The sequence below is a fragment of the Mesoplodon bidens genome (genome assembly GCF_964165515.1).
Source record: "Mesoplodon bidens genome assembly, chromosome: 12".
Taxonomy (NCBI): domain Eukaryota; kingdom Metazoa; phylum Chordata; class Mammalia; order Artiodactyla; family Ziphiidae; genus Mesoplodon; species Mesoplodon bidens.
The window spans coordinates 42,787,360-42,805,807 of record NC_138168.1 but is presented as its reverse complement, the minus strand read 5'-3'; the positions used below and the strand labels follow the sequence as shown (position 1 = coordinate 42,805,807).

The following is an 18,448-nucleotide window of genomic DNA, read 5'->3' as shown; positions in this document are numbered from 1 at the left end:
CATCAGCCCTTGTCACTATTTATTCTCCCTTCCTCTGCTTTATTCCTTATTCATAGCACTTAACACCATGCAGGGAAGTGGGGAAAGTTCATGGTCTAAACCCCACCTCACAGGACATTTTTTTTTTTTAAACAAGAGCCTTCAGGGTCAATCCCATCTCCCATTGTCACCACCCTCCTCCAGTTTCCACCCTGACCCAACAGCATCCAGAGGGAGTGGAAACTGTCACCACAAGTCTGAGGCAGAATTGGGAGCTCTGCCCACTTCAAATGTTTCCCCGCAGAGGCTCTGTCTGTCTTACCCGAGGCTCCCCACACGCACAGTGGTTGTTACCACCTGCCCTTAAGCCCTGGAGCTCCAGGCCTTTGCAAGATGCTTTGACTCCAAGGGGACAGCCTGGTGTCTTCTCTGGCCCAGCATCATAGACACAGCCTCCATATCACCAGGGAAAAGGGATACAATTCCCCAGCCTCGGGGCAGTGCAGGTGACCTTGCTGGCTGGCTAAGATAAGGGTCGGGGAGAGGGGCCTTTAATGTGGCTGCGTCCTGAAAAACCAAAGCATAAGTGTTTTATTTAACTCCAGATTGATCCCGAGGGCTTGCAGACGGGGAGATTTTCCAACACAGCTTTACCAGCTCTGATTGATTCAGCCCTCCTTCTGGAGCTCCCTCTGAGCAGGAAGCTGGGTCTGACTTGCTGGTAATTGATTAAAATAGAACTTGGCAAGGTCTGGGTGCATGTGTCTGACCCAGGGTGACTTTTAAGAGACTTCAGCAGATGTGCGCAGAGACAGGACGAAGAAGTACTGCACCAAGAGAGGCCAGGAGGAGAGTCCTGCTGTCAGGCCTCTGAGAGCTCCTTGGCTGTTCTTCTTCTGGGTTCTCTTTGAGAGCCAGGTTCTTGATCCTGGCCTGCCCTCTGAGGTTGAAGCCCTTGTCCTTTTCCTTGCTAAACAGCAGGGCTCAAGACGCAGACCCAGTGCTAAGAGAAAGCTCCTCCTGTACCGTGTGTCCCCACTGTTGAGCGAATCCTGTCTGAGTTCTTTGCGGCCCCTGCCCCTCAAGCTGGGAGAGCTGACCCCGTTCTCCCTGCTCTCCTGCTCAGCTTTTCTGTGGCCTCAGGGGCCTCGGTGCTGGGGAGGAGGCTCTGCAGTGCCTGGCACCAATGCATGAGCGGGCAGAGCCCTGCCAGGTTTCCCTTGGCTGAGGGATTCCCAGGAAGGCCGGAGCTGAGGACCTGGTCATGGAGAATGCAGTAGCGCTGAGGGGCCTCCTCATGCCACCTCCTTAGGTTGTGAGGTGGCAAGGTGGGCGTTCATGTTTCTAATGGTGATGTGGAAGCCCAGCAAGGTGGCGCTAGCCCCCAGGTGGTTTAGGGAGGGTCACAGGGAGGAATAGTCAGACTCTCGCACTCTCCACCTAGAACCTGATCCTTAGGGCACTGCTTTCTAAACATCCCCATGGCATAACATGTAGAAAATGGTGAACACTGGTGCTGGCACCATGGGCTATGGGAATTTAACCTGCTGTGGCTGGGCCTTGGGCCACCCCATAGGCTGAGGGGGAATAGTATCTCAGTACCCATGACCCATTCCTGGCACACCTGTTGGGACGCTCTGCCTTAGTCACACTCTCCCAGAGGGGTAGATTTTGTGATCTCACAAATTCCATGTCTGCTTCCAGGAGGTGGAATGTTCCTACTATGTGACCATCCAGGCACCTCTGGGAATGTATACACACTGATTTATGGCACAGGCCTGATGACCCAGACCTTCCTGCTGTGGGTTCAGTTTCCAGCACACCTACTCTTTCAAGGTATCGGAGGCAAGCAGCAGTGCCCACCTAAGGGGGAATTCCCAGAGTTTTCGAGTGGCCAGGATGACCCCCTTACTGATCATCTAAGCAGCTCTTTGCTGGCTCTCCTAATCTGAGTCATCTGGAGTATTAAAGTGACAGGCAAGTGCCACTTGCAGGCCTCATGAGCTGGAAAAAACCACCCTAGGCCTTCTCCTCAGTTTCCTCATCTGTATTATGGAGTCACAACCTTTTCTCCACTGTCCTCACAGGGCAGTCAGAAGGCCTAAATGAGGTGACAGGTTGTCCAACTATAAAAAGCTACACAAGAGAAATAGATTGTTTGGCTTTCTAATTTAAATGGGTGTGGAGTGTTTTTGTTGTTTGTTTTTTAGCTCTGAAATCAAAACTAGCTCTGGTAGCCCTGCCCCAGCCCTTACAGTGTGCTAGCCTTTGAGAGATATAGTATAAAAATCCAGGCTGCCTTCCAGGTGCTGGTGCTGAGGGCAGAGCCCAGGTGGGAGCAGAATGTCCTGCTGGGGATCTTCTCATGTGTTCTGCACCCTGGAGCTGCTTTGCGAGCTTCATGCAGCAGCAGAGGGCTGTGAGGAGGATTACAGAAAGAAACATGCACTGGGCTGGAAGAACCAGGTGTTTCTTCTAAATTCTGGTCACCCTAGAGAAAATGAGTTTGATCTAACATCACTGTGGAGACATTATTGTCCTTTTATAGAGACTCCTCCCCTTTAGGCTGAATGAACCCTGAACACTGTGGTGCTGTGTTAAGAGTTGGAGACCTCAGTACGAACTCAGGTTTATTTGAATATACCTATATGTCTAGATCTAGACGTATCTATGTAGACCTAACTATTGATCTAGATCTATCTATCTAGAGTTGCTTAAAATAAATGAGGGTATGTCATAGGGACACAGGAGTCAGTCTGAAAGATCCCAAAGACAAAAATTGGAATAATTTAGCAATAAGATACATAATATAGTATTGGACAACCCACAACACAAAATAAATATATATTTTTTAAACTTGTATGTATGTATGTATTTATTTTTGGCCGCACCATGTGGCCTGTGGGATCTTAGTTCCCCAACCAGGGACCGAACCCAGGCCCTTGGCAGTGAGAGGGCTGAGTCCCAACCACTGGACCACCAGGGAATTCCCCCAGAATAAATATATTGAGTCTGCACTGATATTAATGAATAAACAAATAAATAAATGGAGGAAATGGGACAAGTCTGCCTTTATAGAAGAATTCCAAATGATATAGAGACTCTTCCCTCTCCAGGAGATAGAGCTTAATCCCTCCACGGCCCTTAACTGTGGGTAGGACCTTGTGACTTATTTCCCAGGAACAGAATACAAAGAATACAGTGGAGAAATGTGGCACACACTGTCTTGGCCAGGAGATAAAGGTTAACATCCCAGTGATGAACTGTGGCTATCATGTACCACCCCCCACTGCCTCTGTGGTCTTCCTCCTCAAAAACCCATAACCCCAGTAAAATCATAAGAAAAACATCAGACAAACCAGATCGAGGGATGTTTTACAAAATGCCTGACCAGTACTCTTCAAGACTGTCAAGATCATGAAAAACAAGAAAAGACTGTGAAACAGTCACAGACCCGAGGAGACCGAGTTCACACAACAGCTACACCCAATGTGGTCTCCTGAATGAGATCCTGGAACTGAAACAGGACATTAGTGAAAAAAACTGGTGAAATCCCACTACAACTTAGTTGAAAACAAAACAAAACTGAACAAACCAAAACCTCTTCCCCAGGGCTGACGGGCTGACGGCTTTCTCCAGAGCCCCGCTCTGAGTCGCTGTCTCTGTGCTCTTCCAGTCTCCGCGTCCTTTGACGGGAAGCAGCACCTGAGGAGTCTGCCCGTGGTGAACAGCACTGGGTACGTCCTCCGCTTCCTTGCCAAGCTGTGCCGAAGCCTCCTGTGTGACGACCTCTTCAGCCACCAGCCGTTCCCCAGGGGCACCAGCGCCTCCGAGGAAGCCCCTGAGAGCCAGGAAGACAGGATGGAGTCAGGTAGGGTTTGCCCGTCTGTCTTCCTGGGCCTGCAGGTGGTTCCAGGTGTCCCCACCCTCCCGGGGCAGGTGAGGCTGCCACTAAGGGGGCTCCTGGGAGCTCTGCTGCTGGAAGCTCACGGGCTGCTCCTCTGGGCGCCCGGGGAACAGTCCAGGCTGACCAGGACCAAGGACACCCCGACGGTCCCTGCCCAGGCTGCAGTGGGAAGAGATGGCTCCAGCTACTGAGAGCTGACATTATAGCTTCTAGGCCTAAGTTATTAGAATTTAGACAATGAGACCACGTCACATGAAATGAGTGATTTTTTCCCTCTCTTCTAATTAAGTCTCTTGGGCATTTATTCATCATCGTTGAGTAATTGAAGGACTACTAGCCTAGGGAACAAAGAAATCCTGAAGAAACAAGGGCTAATGAACGAATTGATTACGTTGGTCCTGTCTGGGGGCCTCAGATTCCTATCCAGGTCAATAAAATGTGTAACAGAGTGTCTATCGTGGCAGGAATTTGACCCACCCATAAATCACATATGTCCTCCAGTGAGAGTGTTTCTCTCTCATCACAGGATAGAAAGTGACCCAGGGGCTGAACGCCTTTTGTTATCACCAGCCCCAGAATAGCTCAGCATAGGGAAGTGGCCAGTGGAAAGGGCAGCAAGGCCACATGGGCAAACTTGCCACACCGTTGTCTGCCCAGTGGGCTGCTCCTTCCTTCCCCACTCCCCCCCCCCACTTATGGATTTGCAAGGAGTTGAACATGAGTCCAGGTTCTAGATTCCAGGTTCCCAAGGATGAACAGGCATGTTGCCTTTTTTCTTTCTCTGGAAGTAGTGTTGTTGATACATAAAGAACACATAGACAGTGAAATGGAATCTAACCATTATGTCATTCTGCAAACACATGCTGAACCTCTTCTGTTCCAAGCACCATGTGAGACCCTGTCTTGGAATAAGGCAAATATGTATGTGAGCTTAGGAAAGTTTTTGAGGTATTGAGTGACCAGTATGAATGATGAAAAACTTACATTTGCAGGTATGTGCTCACAGACAGCCTTAGAGCATTCAACAAAAGGATACTTATAATAGGAGTGGCTATGTTTTAAGCCTAGGAGGACATCAGGGAAGGATAAAGTTAGATTCTAAGCACAGATTTTTCTCACAACCTGTCAAGAGCCTTGTCTACAATTTTACTTTAAACTTTCAGAGACCTGGGAAACAGGAAGAAATCTGGCCTTTAAAAAGAAATGTACCTAATTAAATATAGTTTGTGTGAGCAGATGCTATATACTTCTGTGTTTTTCTTGATGCCTCTATATGTGTGAGCTTGGGAAAGTCTTCTCATGTCTCTGGGCCTCAGTTTCCTGTGTGAAATGATGGGCTGAGTTGCTCATGTGTAATGTTCCACTTCTGACAGTCTATGAATCTGGCCTCTCCTGTAAACCTTAGTTGACTCAGAAACATATTGTAAAGCTCACGTATCTTCCAGTGAATCTTGCAATGAAAATAGCAGATGATGATCTGATTTCACTTCGCACACCCCAAAGTCATGGTTACATTGAACAAGCAGTGACCCATGGACATAATCATAAAGCCACATAATTCATGTCTCCCATTCTCCTTTAAATGAAAGTCTCCTGTGAGACCACTTCTTCCCTGTCCCTGGATGAAATTTAGGGCAAATCTCGTGACTTTTCTGGCTCCTTTCAGATAACAAAACATTCTCTAGTAAATAATTAATATGTCCAGGTCAGTGTGATCATCAAACTTTAAATTTCACTCAAAGATGGAACTACTCCCCATTCCCAGCTCAGCCCTGCTTCAGGCCAGTTGCCTGCAGCAGTAAAGGAGGGCATGGTTGGCTTCTCCCCACCTCCTGCCCAACCCTATGTTTTTGCCCCTTCCTTATCTAGCTAATAATGATTCCCAATCCTTCCTGATCAGAGTGAGGGAAGGAGGAGAGGCAAGAGGTAGGAGGGTTTTTACTTGACTAATCCCGCTGTGAGCTGGCATCAGCCTCCCTGGTTCTGGCAGGTGTTTCAAGCTGATTCTGCATCCTGTGGGCTCTTGCATGGGTCCTTTGGTGATCCTACCATCTCTCATCTGCACGTTCCTTGACATGGACAAAGGTAACTCTTCTCTGGCTGGTCACTTACAATTCTTCCCACAGCCTCAAGGCATCCATGGGTACATCTCTAGCTTCTTTCTGCTGAGGCCCCCTTGTGCCTCCAGACAGTCCTATGGAAAGGATCTAAGAAAATCTCACTTCAGATCTCTCTTCTGATGGCCCGCATCTGGTCCCTTAGAAACATCCTTTGCCCAAACAAACTCAGGGCGTGCAGGCTGATCTCAGCAGGCACCTCGCCTTTGTCCTGCCATCACAGCAGCCAGACTTTTTGGTTTCTCATGGAAATCAAGCAATAATCCATTGTGTCTCTTGAGCTCCAGGGACAGATATCAAGCTATTCACACGGCCACACTGAAGCCCTTGGATCACATGGGGCAGTTCTCTCCACAGTTCATCTTCTATTCAACCTGCTTTTCAACCTCTACAATTTCTTTTGCAGGCTGCATGTGGGTGGTCATCTACACAGGTAAAACTGGCTTCCCACCACCTCTTTTTGCTAGATCTCCACACTTCACTCTGGTATGGGGAGACCGTTGTCTTGCAGCTTCAGCAAAACTGAAACTAAACTAGTTTCATTTTAACTTCCTGTCCCAGGAACCCCCCTTCAGCTTTCCTTAAGTGATCACTGAGGACACCTTTGCCTTGGTTTCCTCCTTACGCTTTCTCCGTCCAAGCTCACCATGCTGACTGGAGTTCCTGTCTTTTTCCTGGGAAAAGTGTAGTGTAGCCGCCTCACTTCCTCCCTTGGCTGAGGCCGGTATTTCTGCCTGCAAGCTGGTTTCTTTCCTAGTTGGCTTGGCTTTGGAAGTAACGACTCCAGTTGTTTTCGTGAGCCCGTCCCTAGCCTGTGGTTGCTTTGAAAAAATGAATTGCTCCAGTTCTTGTGGAAATTGTTCCCCGTGCCCTGGGTGCTACAGAACCAAGCACTGTGTGTTTCTTGTGTCTGGGGCCCCAGGGAGGGTGGAGGAAGCAGCTACGGCACGGTAAGCTTTGAGCAGCCCCCTGGCACACATCTCTCCTACCCGTCTGCCATGGGGCCTAGGATGACACCACGAAAGAGTTTGCCTTTAGACTAAGACATTGCCTCTTTAGGATTGCCTTGTCAAAGTTCCCTTAAAGGATAACATATCAAGTTATTATTACCTTGGATGAGGAATTAGTTTATTACCCACTTTCCCACGATTGTGCCAAGAAAGGCAGGTGTATTTATAAGCGAAGGGATGGAGGTCTTCATTGATTTTAGGCTTCGTATCCACCCATAGGACCACGTCGTTCCTAAACAAGATTGTACAGTCTTGAACTCATTTGAACCAGATCCTCCTCTGCCCCAAGGTTGTGCAGTCAAAGCTGGAGTGTTCCAGGTTTGGTGCCACACAGTTAGAGGGTTTGTCAACCCTCATTAGGACATTTCCAAAAGACAGTTAATCAGACAACGAGAACATGCAAAGCCGTGACACATAAGGAACTATATAAAACAATGGGTGATTTGGGGAGACACCGTTTTCTGTCTAGGGTATGACAGCAGGCCATGTGGATTTGTCCTCTGTGGCCCTGAAGATAGACTTAATTAAACCTCACGTCTTGCCACCCCAGCTCTGCTCAGGAGCACTGTCATAACCTGGGAAAGGGAAAGCTCAGTGGCCCTCCCTCACGCCCGCGACACATCCCAGGTGTTTTGAAGACACTTGAAGTTGGAGAAGCCTGGTTTCAGGAATACTCTCCCACGTAGAGGACTCGGCAGCTGAATAACCAGGTGGAACTCTCAGAAGACAGCTCCCTCAGGATTCAGCTGGGGTTGACATTGTAAAGAACTTTGACAAGTCAAAGCCATTCAGAAGTAGAAGGAGCTGCTTGGATGGAGAGATCTCCTCATTACTGGCGACAAGTGCAATGTCCACATGTCAGGGCCATTAGGGTGAACTCTGGCAACCCAGAGGAGTAAGAGCAAGCTGTCCCCTCTGGTCCCTTCCAAGCTGACAGTCACGGCTGGAGGTGGCAGAGGAAGGCCGTGGACAGCAGGACGTGAGAGGCCCTAGAAGCCCTGGGGAGGGGTCCCCCTAAGGGGCAGATGAGGATACCAAGACAGAAGGGCTCACATTAGAGCAGAGAGAGGGCTTCTTCCAAATCTCTTCCTCAGACCTTTGAAATATAAACTCTGTCACCAAATGATCTTTCTCCTGCATTCAGGGAAAACCAGGTTTCAGACCCACTCAGCTGCCTGAATTCAGTCTGGAAGGTAGAGTTCTTGGCTTGAGACCAAGAATTTTAGTCATTCTCCTCCAAATCTATTAACCTTACAGCCAAATGTTCATGTTTTCAGAAGAAGAGCAGTTCTCTGGATGCTTTAGGAGAACAGAAGCAAAAACATGGATTTGATAACATTTGTGGTTCTGTCACAAGTCCTGAGATGATCATGGGGAAATTTTACCTTATCTTTGAATGTTGAAAAAAAAAAAGTCTCAATTTTAAGTAAGCTTTAGCCAGTGCTTCTCAAACTTTAATATGCCCTGGTACCACCGGGGCATCTTGATAAAATGTGGATTCTGGCTCAGGAGGGCTGGAGTGGGGCCTGAGAGTCTGGTTTCTAACAGGCTCCCAGGTGATGTCCGTGCTGCTGCTGGTTGGGGACCACACTTTGAACGAGAAAGTGTGTGCTGATGGAGTCCTGCTCCCAGAGGTAAATTTATTTCAGGTTTTCGGTAAAATAAGTCTCTCTGTGCTAGGATGGTGCCAAACCTGTAAAAGCATTGCTGCTGAAGATGATCTGGTGCCCCGTGGAGGTGTCTGTGGGCTGGAGAAGAAGAGAGGGGCGTGAGGAGGCAGAGTAGTCAGGAAAGGTGGCACATGTGCAAATCCAGGTGAGAAAGAGGAGGTTTGCAGTGCTGGGGAAGAGAGTGAAAGAAAGGAAAGAATGCTGACAGGCAAATTTCCTGGTGTGGCCTGACCACCACCGGCAGCAGGGTCTCTGTTGCCCTCTAAGCTTCCCCAAATTCCTAGAAGACCCTAGGGATCTGTTCTCTCAGACCCTTGTTTACATACCCTCCCTGCCTTATACTGCTAGAACCTGGGTCCAGACCTCGTCTCCCTGCTAGGTAGCCTTGAGGGCAGGGACGTGCAGTCCCCAGCAGAGCCTGAGATGTAACAAGTCCACAGTAAATATTTACTGTTTCGAATTCTATGCGACACAACAGAACAAACTGCTCACCAAGCGTTGGGGAGATCGTCTTTGGAAACCACAAGTGTGATAGCTGAACTCTTGCACGATCTAGTTTAGTGATTGGTTTCCTGCCTTTTGAAGGTTTGACATGATGGGAACAAATTGTTTACTTTTTGTTGAGTAGCTTTTTTTGATACACAGACAGTGGGGGTGGGAGATGAGAAAGGACATTTATTCTTGAGACTGGATGTTTTCTTCCTTGGCTGGTGGTCTTGGAGCCAGGCACCAGAAAACTACTGGAGTAACAGACACGCACGGTACATTCTGCTGTGGTTGAACCTTCATACCCAGCATCTAGAAATCAAATCTGCTTCCTTGTTAAACTACAAATTTGTCTAATGTAATAGCTCTACAGAGAATGACTATCCAGAGCATATCTCTCTTTCCAAAAGGTTGTTTATTTCTAAAAGGAAATAGAGCTTATCAAGTGGCATGAGTTCCATTATACAGAAATATCCATATGATCAGTTGGCAAACATTTTCTGAGCTCCCTCTACGTGTGATACCTGCAGAGCTGAGGCTACTTGTTCAGAGTCACACAGAAAGGCAGCAGCAGGGTGGAAGCCGAGCCTAGGTCTTCTCCTCTCTGGCCCTTTGCTTTTCCTCCCAAGCCTATCGGTAGGGCCCCATTACCCAACACTTGCTGGGGTGTGTGTGTGTCCTGTTCCCTTGCTCAGAAGCCTGACCGCACAAAATGGATGTTCACAAGTGGCTTGTGGTACCCCTGTGTCACCTCTTCTAGCACAGATGTAAAAGAACAAAACAAACACAAATGCCCACTTAGCAAAATCTAGGCAGAAACTGCACTCCAGGGACATCAATTATCTTTTCTCCTTCTGGGTTAATATCTTGGCCCCAAGGAGTGTCTCATCCTTATCCTTGTGCCCTAGCTACATCGTTGCTAGATGACATCCACAGGACAGTCAGAGCCTATCATCCTGGACACCAGGAGAACTTTCTCATCCCTACAAAACCCACACAAAGTGGCCTACTCCACCGACAGTAGGTGTGGTTTGACCTGGTATTTTAAATAATATATGAAATGATGGGGGGAAAAAGGAAATGAAGGAAGGCATGTGCAGGCCAATGATTAGAATATTGCAGAGCTATGTTCACCCTGTCATAGCCACGGGCCATGTGAACAAAATGAGCCATCTGGTTCTCAAGCCATGCATTGGAAAGGGGGTCATTTGGAAGGAGAACAAAGTATCAGTGTCAAGCTCAGTTCTTAAGAATCTTTGCAGAAAGTTTTGATGGAAAGATGAAAAGAAGAATGTCCGCAAGTTCGGCAGCAAATATAAAAGGGCTTCCTCTATTTTCGGACAGATAGGTCCAGGAGAAGCCCAGCCAGAGCTCTTACAGCATGGAATAGGGAGTGTTTGCCATTGTAGAATTCCTGATCTTAGCTCTTCCTGTGTGCCAATATGAATTCATTTAGGAAAAACTATTTATCATATTTTCAGTGATATCATTCATTGAAGTATAATATCTGTACCTATTTGAAAACATTGAGCTAAAAGGGAAAAATGTAACCACTAAGGAAAACACTGGGTTTTGTAGAATTTGAAATAGATTTTCACAATGCTCAGTAATTTATTAGATCCCTTTGCACTGTAATGATTTGCTTCTCTTTTGAATCCTGTAGATGTTGAGGAAGCACAAGGATTCAATAATTATTGATTAAATGAATGAATGAATGAATGTTCCAATTAAGTTGTTGGAACCTCCCAAGGTACTTTAAATATGGGATAAATAGGCTACTATTGAATCATGGTGACCAATTTGGTACTATTTTAATAGAAAGTATATACATTAAAATGAAACAAAAAGAAATGAAGATAACACTCCTCTTGTCCAAGATCACAAATAAAGTCATTTTGTGGATTAAAGATGCCCACACCAAAGACTTGAGGAGCAGAATGATGATGGTGGTAAATCCCCAGTAGGCTTTCTACTGCTTGGGAGAGCTCCTTCTAGGAGGGAGTGTGGAGGAGAAAAAGAGGCTGCCAAGAAATAGGCGGTATGAACTCTTTCTTCCTACAAGGCTGGTCTCAGGAATCCTCTGAAAGACACCCCTACCCCTGCCCCATGCCTCTCTTCAAATGAAGAAATCTACTGGAAATCTTCCCCTTTGTTCCATGAAACTATCCTTCATGTGACATCCCTACCCCTACTCCATGAGACACTCTTGAACTGGGGACGATGCTGGGGACAGCTGAGTCAGGTGCGGAAGGCCCTCTGTGTTTCTGGCAGGCCTGTCCAAAGAGGCTCCTGCCTTGATGGAAGAGTAGATGTTAGGGAATGGGCAAGGTCTCTAAGGAGATCCAAGGAGATGGTGACCAAGGTCTCTGGTTTATACATCAGAACACAGAAAGCACAAGAACTGATGGAAACAAAGGATCAAGTATATGAGGTTTGGCCGTCCCCAAATCTCCAGGGCCCAGAGGAGCTGTAATTGGAGACTCTATTCTTTGGGCTGCTCCTCTGGACTAATACCCTGAGCCCCTGTGGTGGGTCCTAAGGTAATATCTGCAAGTTATCCACACCAGTGTCTACTGACCGTGCCTCAGAACTAGGGTTAAATTGGCAAACCATGCCAAGAGGAATTGAAGGAGCTTTGGAAACCAGTAGCCTTCTAAGATAAACTCCATGAGCTTTCTCCTATTAGTTGGTAGTTTCTGGGTCTCAGACATAAGTAGCAAACCCTTTGATTTTGGGGGAAAAAAAATCCCATAAACTTCCTCACAGAGAATTAGGTATTCTATAGCAGATACATGCTAGCTGCTACCGAATTAATAGTTACAACTTCCAACCTAGATATGCAGAGTCAAGAGGAATGAAACAAATTCCCCTTTCCCACCTGTATTATTTATCTATGGCTGTGTGACAAATTACCCCAAAACTTAGTGGCTTAAAATAACATTTATTATCTCACAGTTTCTGTGGCTCAGGAATTCAGGTGCAGCTTAACTTGGTCCCCTGGTTCTGGGTCTTTCACGAGGCTGCAAGCATCCCAGAGTTCAACTAGGGCAGGATCTACTTCCTAGCTCATTCGTATGGTTGTTGGCAGGATTCCATTTCCCACAAGCCATTGGTTCCTTGCCATATAGGCCTCTCCACAGAGCTTCTCACACCATGGCAGCCTGCGTCACCCACTTGAGAAATACGGGAAAGGCTTCCTAAAAATTAGGATGTCCATTTAGAACCAAAAGTTATATGGTGTTCTCTATTCCAGGGACTCCAACATTTTCCTGATTAAGGGTCACTTTAAATTTCCCCAGAGTTCTATGAAAGACCAAAAAGATGGGGGGGGTGCTATTGAGGAAACAGAACTTGACTGTGGGAGGTCCCACACTCTCACCCTCCCCCGCCTTCTGGGAATTCATTCCCTTAAGCCTTGGGGTAGAGGCTTGGCAAAGCTGCAAAGAAAAAACCACAGGGATGGTGGTTAGGGAACCTGCTCTCCTCTGGAGACTGAAAGGGCATTCACTATTCTCAAACGGCTGAGGCTGGGCAAAATTGCCTTTGGGCAAAATTTCCACAAGAGGAAATCTTAACTCTTAAAGACAAAGTCTCAGGCAAACCAGCAACATTGGAAAGGACTAAAGAAGTTCAGGTGTCAGGGGGAAAGTATAAATGTACTTAAATGGACCCAAGGGGAGTTATAAGGTAGATTCTGAGGGCTGAGCGATCTGTACTTAGAGACGAGCTTGAAGAGAAAATCTATACTGGCCAGAGGCCAAGTTAATGGAAAATTTAATTGAAGCGAACGAAAGGCTAAGCCTCATAGGTGGTGTGGCCTGGTGCCCTTTGAACCAGGAAGGCTGGGACAAGAGGCCACAGGGGGCCCTAAGGGAAAACGTGATGAGCTTATCTGAGCCAGAACAAGGGGCGGGACCGAGCCGGAGTAAAGGAAACCTGCAGACCTCCACAAGAACCGCAGTGAAAGGCGGCAGGAGGGCAGAGAGGAAATCTGCTGGTTTCGGACACCGAGGAGTCCCGCCGAGGGCCTCCCTGCCGCCCACAGCTGAGCACGCGCTGGGCGCTGGCGGCGGTGCTGGCGAGAAGCGTGCATGCGGCTGCCTGGTGGCGGAGACCCAGCCACTCAAGGTAGGAAGTGAAGCCCAGGTCCGGCTCTGAGCAGGGGAGGGGCAGCTCTACCGGGACCTGCTGGTGTCTCCTGGCCCTTCTCCCTCCTGCCCCGCTTCCTCTTTCTGCTTCTCTCCTTGCAGGTCTCTTTCCCTGCATTCCTGAACTCACTGGCTGTGCTCCTTAGGTGGTGGCACCTGGTTAAGCAGAGGGGAATAGTTATTCCACGGGTATTCACGTGGCGGTGTTATCAGGCCGACTCTGTTACTTCCTTTTCTCGTCTGGGGTTCAGGGCTAGGGATCCGTGGTGCCGCTATCTCTTTAAACAGCAGAGCCAAGGCGCTCACACACGGAGCCCTCTGGACACTGGTCCAGGGGTCTGACCTTCTTGTCAGCCTGAGCAGGGTCACGTGGCCTGCTGGGCCGGGCAGACCCGCTGGCAATCAATCCCAAGAGAGGCAATGGCTTTCAGCCTGGGGGAAGGTAGCAGAGCTGATTGCAGAAGGGGTTCACTCTGCAGTTGCTCCTTCAGCTGGGAAGTTGTGACTGATGTGAGGAAAGGGGAGTGGAGGGTGAGTGTGTGTGTGTGTGTGTGTGTGTGTGTGTGTGTGTGTATGAGAGAGAGAGAACTGTTTAGTGCTGGGAAGAACAGTGTCTGAGACTCTGGGATGTAGGGTTATTATTGCACGCAGAGAGATGACTTGAGAATAATTTTGCAGACGGTGGTGTTGTCGCCGTTCAGGGCTTCATTTGGTCAGAGAATCCAAGTAAAGTGCCATTTAAAATTCTTTAAATAAATTAAATAGTCCAAGCTCACTTAACTGTGAGCAGTTGGCTCTTGTGTCCTACCTGAAGAGGGGCTAGCACCCCCTGAGCTAAACCTCCGGCAGCAGAGTCTGGAGTCTCATCCACGTGGGCGCCTCTTCCCTCCCTGGACGGCTGTCGCCGCTTTGGGACTTTCTCTTTCTCTCTCTGGCTCTTGGCTTTCTCCTTCCTGTCCCTCTGCCTCTTCCTGCTTCTCTCTGGAGTTTCTGCACTTTCCAGGTGCTCAGCTGACCCTCCAGAACTGCAGCAGGAAGGGCTGTGCTGGGCGTCCCCCAGGCCTCTGCAGGGCTGTGGGTGGAGGGAGGAGTCCACACACTCCTGACTCAGACCCTAGAGCTTTGTTCTCCAAACAAGGAGGCTTAGACCTGGTTCAGGTTCAGGAGCAAAGGGGTATCCTTTGAGGCTTGAGTGGGTTTGAAGTCTTCTAGAGTATTTTTTAGCCTAATAGGCTTTATACGTAGCAGCTGGGGAAACCATAGTCCACAAGCAGATTAGCTATGATGAAAAAGGCACGTTAGCCTCTTTTGAATGTTCCTAAGACACCAAACCTTGAAAACGTGGCAGCCTTCTTTGAATGTGCCATTTGTGCCTGTGCCTTTCTATTTAAGCATGCTCTTGTGATCGTATGAAAGCAGATTAATCCTTTTTCTGGAGGAAAGATTTAATGATTTATAAGTGGCATCCTTAGTGTCTTGGATAGAGGCAGGGGGTTATAGCAGAGAAGCACATAAAATGCCTCTTGTTTACCCTGCTTTGCTGAGCTGGTGTGCACAGCGATGAAACGGCCTTAAATAGAGGCTGGGCTGGATCCTCTTGTTTAATGAGAGGTGCCAGGGTGACAAGGTACCTCATTGCAGATGAGAAGGGATTTTCTAAGAATCCAGGAAAAAAGACTGGGAACGTCTTAATCTGTCAGCCCTGTGGTTTACCACAAGTCCGTGTGCGGGAATCGGATCCACGCAGGGCACTCTCCGCAGATGATCCCAGGTCTGCTGGCCCCATCTGGTGTTCACTCACCAGTCAGCCACAAAACTGCTTGAAAAGTGTAGTTCTCTCTCCAAGGAGATTTGGTCCTTTTTTTTTTTTTTTTTTTTACCAACTTTAAATAGTGGTTTTGTGTAACAAACAATTCACGAGCCACACTTTATTAAATTCAACTTACCTGTATGTTGGATGACTTAATGGTTTTAATAGTATAAAGGGTAGGTACCCGGAAGTCATCGTTTTAACTGAAGCAAGAGGAATTGGGGTTAGGTGTAAGGAAGACGTTTCAGGCAACGAGGTTTGTGACCTAACTGTGAGGAGATTGTAAGATCTCTTTTGGGGAAGCTTTTAAATAAGAGGCTCAGTTATTTACTTTATTTTCCGCTCCAAATACCACCCTGCCTGAAAAGAGAATTTGGGGCAAGCTCAAGGCATTCCACCGTTAATTTACCACCTTCACAATTTTTGCTATGTCTGACTAAAACCTATAGAAATGTTTACTCAAGATATTCCTTGAAATGGATTCATTTCTTTTAACCATAGCCTTTAGTCATCTTAAGCAGTGATACCTTATCAGTGAAATCATAGTTTGATGAGCTAACTATATTTTATTGCTGTGCACTAAAATATATGACTGTAATAAAATAACGTTCACCTGTTTTTGTGTCCTCCAAAAAGATACATGTTCAAGTCCTAACTGCAGGTACCTGTGAAAGGGACCTTCTTTGGAAATAGGATCTATGCAGAGGTAATCAAGTTGAGGTCACACTGGATTACAGGCGCTAATCCAGCGACTGATGTCCTTATAAGAGGGAAATTTGGACCCAGACACAGACAAAAAGGGAGAATGCCATGTGACCACAGAGGCAGAGATTGGAGTGGTGTGTCTGCAGCCAAGGAACACCACGGATCATTGACTATTTCCAGAAGCAGGTAGAGGCAAAAAAGGATCTTCTAGAGCCTGCAGAGAGCATGGCCCTGACGACACCTTGATTTCAGACTTGTAGCCTCCAGAAGTGGGAGAGAATATATTTCTGTTGTTTTAAGTCACCAAATCTGTGGTAATTTCTGCAGCCTTAGGAAACTAATACACCTAAGTACCGCCAAGAATCATCCCCTGGTGGGCCAGTGGGACACATTTTAACACTCGGGGAAATGCTGAGCCGGGTGCTCTATGAAGGTCCTTTTCAGTCCTGTGGTTGAATGATGATGGCCTTCATTGTATCAGTCATTTTTACACTCAGGTATGATGTTAAGTGTCAGCACCCCTATTTATAAAGGTGAGGAAAAGGCTGTGTTAATCGGGTTTGAGCAGATCCATCTGGTCAACTCTGAATGGCGCCCTGATGTGTGCACCTGAACGTGCTAATCACTCCCAGGCTTCCTGGGAGCTACAGGCTGTGTAGGACCTTGGCTGGGTCCTAGTGACCTGTTTCCATGGCCATCCACCTGGCCGCCTTTGGAATCACTGTCACATTCTTTGCTGGGTAGAGGGCTATTGCTTGACGCTCTCTCAAGTAGGTTTTACTTTCTGATGAACTCATTTGGATCATAGCCCAGAAGCTGGCTTTGATTACCTTTGATCTCACCCATGGTTGTCAGCAGTTTCTAAACCAATAAGGTCCATATCCCCTTGTTCCCCGTTTCCACATGTTGTCATAGGAGAACAATATTCCATCTGCGTCTCTATTTTCCAGCTGTAGTGCAGATTGGTGAACTATCTGCATTCTCTACCTTAGACTATCAGACTTCCATAGGCATATTTAATTTGGATTTAAAATATGTAATAAACAGAATAAATGTTTTAGATTTTTTTCATTGTTAACCGTGCATCTACATGAAGAATTTATATTTAGTTCTTTATAATCTGAATTTTAACACGTCTTCTGTGTAACAGCAGCCTTACTGCCCAAATGTCTACTTAATATTTATTGAGTGCCTTCTGAATGCCAAGCACCATGCCAGACACTGGGGACACTAAAAGGATCAGTATCCCAGACTATGAAAACTTTTCAATGAAGGGAATATAATGGCAGGCTTCCTGCTCACTGGCTTGGAATGTGCTGGCCCATAGTAGGTGCTCAAAAAATGTTAGTCTTTCTCTTCCTCGCTCCATTCAAGAAGCAGCCTAGTATCTGGCTCCATAGCCAGGTCCTTCCTGCTGATGTCTTCTGACCAGGAGGGAAGATGCCATAGAGGCCATCTAGGGGAAGGTGCAGGGTTCCAGGTTCCTGAAGACATCGTTCAGCACTGCATTAGCCACACAGCACGAGGCACAGAGCATGCATGCCTACCCTTTGCTGCTCAGCTTCCCTGTGTCCAAGCGGCCAAAGCACTGTTGGACTTGACTGTACAACACTCGCAGAAATGTGTTCACAGCCAAACACTGGGCCTCTGCAATGAGTTTTTAAAAGCAGCTTTATGGAGATATAATTCATACATCATACAATTCACCCATTTAAAGTGTATTATTCGGGCTTCCCTGGTGGCGCAATGGTTGGGAGTCTGCCTGCCGATGCAGGGGACATGGGTTCGTGCCCCGGTCCGTGAGGATCCCACATGCCGCGGAGCGGCTGGGCCCGTGAGCCATGGCCGCTGAGCCTGCGCGTCCGGAGCCTGTGCTCTGCAACGGGAGAGGCCACAACAGTGAGAGGCCCGCGTACCGCAAAAAAAATAAATAAATAAAAATAAAGTGTATTATTCAATGGTCAACCCCTATTCCCCCAACCTCCAAATCCTAAGCAACCACTAATTTACTTTTGTCTCTATAGATTTGCCTATCCTGGACATTTCATACAAATGGAATCATTTAAAATGTGGTCTTTTGTGGCTCAGTTTCTTTACTTAGCATAACATTTCAAGGCTCATTCACACTGTAGCACGGATCAGTACTTCATTCCTTTTTATGCCTGAAATTATTCCATTGTATGCATATGCCATGTTTTGTTTATATATTCATCAGTTGATAGCTTTTTGAGTTATTTCCACATCCTGGCTATTGTGAATAGTGTTTCTGTAAACATTTATATATAAATTTTTATGTGGAAATTTCATTCCTCTTGGGAATATATTATATATATATATATATATATATACACACGTATATATACATATATATATACACACACATATATATATACACATATATATATATACACATGCATACACACACACCTAGGAGTAGAATTGCTGGGTTGTGTGGTGAATTTATTTTTAACCATTTGAAGAAGAGCCAGACTGTTTTCCAAAGAGGCTGCATCATTTTACATTCCCACCAGCAGTGTGTGAGGGTTCCAATTTCTCTACAGTATCACCAACGCTTGCTATCATCTGACTTTTTGATTATAACCATCCTAGTGAGTG

General features: G+C 46.9%; 1 protein-coding gene across 1 annotated transcript in view; it reads left to right on the top strand.

Moving 5' to 3' along the window:
* Positions 1-18,448, top strand: part of SCML4 (Scm polycomb group protein like 4) — a 105,366-nt gene that overhangs the window by 69,215 nt on the left and 17,703 nt on the right. Inside the window, exon 5 of the mRNA XM_081251124.1 lies at positions 3,656-3,850. Coding sequence (XP_081107250.1) covers positions 3,656-3,850 — 195 coding nt within the window. The remainder of the gene's footprint in view (positions 1-3,655; positions 3,851-18,448) is intronic.